The sequence below is a fragment of the Magnolia sinica genome, chromosome 18, assembly GCF_029962835.1.
Source record: "Magnolia sinica isolate HGM2019 chromosome 18, MsV1, whole genome shotgun sequence".
Classification (NCBI taxonomy): Eukaryota; Viridiplantae; Streptophyta; class Magnoliopsida; order Magnoliales; family Magnoliaceae; genus Magnolia; species Magnolia sinica.
In genome coordinates, this window is record NC_080590.1 from 22,761,588 (window position 1) to 22,765,217 (window position 3,630).

Here is a 3,630-nt window from a genome sequence, read left to right on the forward strand (position 1 = left end):
TTAAACAAAAAATGAGTTGGATACAAAACTCAAGTAGGTCACACGGGAGGGAATATTAGGAAAAAAATTTGCACCTTTGAAACCTTCCTGGGCTCGATCTTGATGTTTATATTCTATCCAAACCGTTAATAAGGTCATTCCGAATGAGATAAAGTGAAAAAACTAAAAATATAGCCTGATACAAAACATTTATAAAACTTTTATAGCCATAAGAATGATCCAACGGTGGTCACTGAATTCCCACTGTTTCCTCTCGCGTGGCTCCATTGAGTGTTGGATATACCTAAGTTTTGGTCATAATTTCTAAAATGATATCGAAAAACGTATGGACGGGGTGGATTACTCACAAACATCTCGTTGGGCCCCACCCAGCGTCCTTTCGCAGGAAGCTAAAGCTCTTGCAGGAAATCCCCGTCCAGCAAAACCCTAGGCTCTTTCTATATAAGTACCGCGAACCCCAAAACCCTCCCTTGCGCAGCCGACGAGAATCCTCCATCTGCCATCTCTTAAAGAGGTAAAATCCCTTATCTCAGCCCTTCATTTCTGCCTTTCGCAACCCATCCCCTCAAACTTACATCAAATCCATCTGTCCGTTTATCTATTTTCTACAGATCCATCTCTTCCCGGAACGAAAAATGTCTGTTGGCGAACTCGCCTGCACCTACGCCTGCTTGCTTCTACATGACGATGGCATTTCCATCACGGTATCCTTCAAAAACTGTTTTTCAATCTAATCCACTATTCATTCGATCTCAAAACCGTATTTTTGTAGTTTTTTTTCCATTTTTTTTTTAATTTTTTATTTTCTTGAATTGTTTCAACAACAGGCCGATAAGATATCCGCCGTTGTGAGCGCGGCTGGTATCGAGGTTGAGTCATACTGGCCAGGTCTCTTCGCTAAGCTCGTGCAGAAGAGGAGTGTTGAGGATCTCATCTCCAATGTTGGATCTGGTTCGTCCAATTCTCGATTACTTCGATTTTATTCCTATTCATCTGATTAGGGTTTTTTTTTTTTTTTTTTTTTTTTTTTTTTTTTATTGTGTTGGTCTGATTCGGTGGATCCGGTGTAAATGATTATTAGGAGGTGGCGCTGCGGTTGCAGTTTCTGCCCCTGTAGCAGGTGGAGGCGGCGGTGCAGCTGCTGCAGCTGCCCCGGTCGTTGAAGAAAAGAAGGTGATAGATCTTCTATGTTACATTTATATATTTTTTCTTGGATTGTTTTGATCGCTGGATTATAATTGCTTTTCTTTTCTTTTTTCTTTTTTAATTACAGGAGGAACCTAAAGAAGAATCCGATGATGATATGGGCTTCAGTCTATTCGACTAAAAGATTTTTGTCGGTTTGGTCTATTTCGGATTTACGAGTTTACGCTGTAGTTTTTGGTAAATTTGTGTTAGTGTCTCTTTGTTATGAAAATTTCTGACTAGCATTGCATGTCTTGATGTTTGGATTTGCATCTGTTTTTTGAATTTTTAGTGTTATAGAAAATTGAATTTTGCTTTTTGTGGCCCTTGAATGGATGATTTGGTGATTTGTGATGAGGATAGTGGTGCTATCGGCTCTATTATCTATTCATTATTTTTATGGTTTAATGAATTCATTTTGTTTTAATGGATGGAAGAAATAACATTATGGAGTTAATTTGGTGATGATATGATTGTGTTTTTTTTCTCAGTATGGCGGTGTGTCAGAAGTATTTTTTTCTTTGGTTTGTATATCCATTTCTGTTCAAATGTATAGCGTTGGAAATTGGAAATGCGAAGTCCATGCAACCCTTATGAGCTAATGTTCATGAAATTCAATATTATACCAACATTGATGATAATGCTACATCATGTTGTATTGTGTTGGGAATGCATCACCATTGATTACTTATGGTGTTATAATACATTTGGACTAGATTTTGGGTATTTCATTATTCTTGGATTAATTGATTGTTTTTGCATGGGCTCCGGAGTTATCATCTGATCTATGGGTGGCAATTGGCCTGGTAAGGCTGGGCTGGGGTTGGCCATGGCCCCCACTCGGAGTTCCTGTATTACTAACAAATGTTTATGAAGCTATGTAGAACAATACTACATTCAACTCTTTGAAAAAAAAAATTCTGAGGCTGGTGCCTTGGATCATCCAATCTGGGAAGATTTTTGGTGCACGGTTCCACACTGCTGGTGGCATCTCTGACCAATGGTTTTTAATTATTGAACCATGGGCTCTATCTGCCAGAAGTGAATTCTCACCAGCCCTATTTCTGTGTACCATAGAGAAGTTGCCTATGAATCACTAATAGAGATCTTGGCCAGTAATTTCTAGTGCTGACTTTTCCTGCTGGAAGATGCATTTTTTGCATATTGAACCATGGGCATTTTTTGCATATGATTGTGTTTTTTATCTCAGTATGGCAGTGTGTCAGAAGTATTTTTTCTTTGGTTTGTATATCCATTTCTGTTCAAATGTATAGCGTTGGAAATTGGAAATGCGAAGTCCATGCACCCCTTATGAGCTAATGTTCATGAAATTCAATATTATACCAACATTGATGATGATGCTACATCATGTTGTATTGTGTTGGGAAGACATCACCATTGATTACTCATGGTGGTATAATACATTTGGACTAGATTTTGGGTATTTCATTGTTCTTGGATTAATTGATTGTTTTTGCATGGGCTCTGGAGTTATCATCTGATCTATGGGTGGCAATTGGCCTGGCAAGGCTGGGCTGTGGTTGGCCATGCCCCCCCACTCGGAGTTCCTGTATTACTAACAAATGTTTTTGAAGCAATGTAGAACAATACCACATTCAACTCTATATCCATTTGAAAAAAGTTTCTGAGGCTGGTGCCTTAGATCATCCGATCTGGAAGATTTTTGGTGCACAGTTCCACACTGCTGGTGGCATCTCTGACCAATGGTTTTTAATTATTGAACCATGGGATCTATCTGCCAGAAGTGAATTCTCACTAACCCTATTTATGTGCACCATAGAGAAGTTGCCTATGAATCACTACGAGAGATCTTGGCCGGTAATTTCTAGTGCTGACTTTTCCTGCTAGAAGATGCATTTTTTTGCATATGAACCGGCAGAGAACTTGGCCTGTAATTGCTAATACTAAGTATCTTTTCCTGCTGGAAGATGTAAATTTCACGTTGTGGAAACATCATCTTTCAAGGTCTTTGTGATCTGAAATTCTTTATGCTGAAAGGCGTTTGGGTTCCTCAAGAATCTAGTGATTCTTGAACACTGTTATAAATAGTTTAATATAGTCTGTAGACTATGTAGCATGGCTTAGCCATATACTATGTAGCATGGCTTAGCCATAGCTCATGAAAATAACTTTAGTCGTGTGTGTAGCCCTATGCTAAATAATAATTTGCATATGTTATACACTACATAAACTACTATATAAGCTATGTAGCAGATTATAAGTTATTTTTTATTATAACATTAAAATCAATTTAATGTTTGCAATGATTTATTACATTTTTCTATTTTCAATAAAAATAGTTCAACTTGTCAATGCTTTTAAATAATATAAATAACATTATTAAATCAGTTTCATTCCTCTTTCTTTACCTTTCTACTTAATTTAATCATTGCCCTTTCCTATTACTCTAGGTTGCATTTGGTT

At 37.5% G+C, this 3,630-nt stretch overlaps 1 protein-coding gene across 1 annotated transcript; it reads left to right on the forward strand.

Annotated features, from left to right (window-relative positions):
- Positions 1–383: 383 nt before the first annotated feature.
- On the forward strand, positions 384–1,504 carry LOC131233415 (large ribosomal subunit protein P1-like). The gene is made up of 5 exons (XM_058230115.1): positions 384–514; positions 612–704; positions 828–951; positions 1,082–1,173; positions 1,274–1,504. Exons 2-5 carry the CDS (start codon positions 636–638, stop codon positions 1,325–1,327), a joined length of 339 nt encoding a protein of 112 aa, XP_058086098.1. The 5' UTR covers positions 384–514; positions 612–635; the 3' UTR covers positions 1,328–1,504.
- Positions 1,505–3,630: the final 2,126 nt, after the last annotated feature.

Coding starts and splice junctions, on each gene's coding strand:
- LOC131233415 (XM_058230115.1), top strand. CDS start 636: ATGTCTGTTGGCGAACTCGCCTGCACCTACGCCTGCTTGCTTCTACAT. Junction 705..827: donor ACGATGGCATTTCCATCACG/GTATCCTTCAAA, acceptor TTTCAACAACAG/GCCGATAAGATATCCGCCGT. Junction 952..1,081: donor CATCTCCAATGTTGGATCTG/GTTCGTCCAATT, acceptor AATGATTATTAG/GAGGTGGCGCTGCGGTTGCA.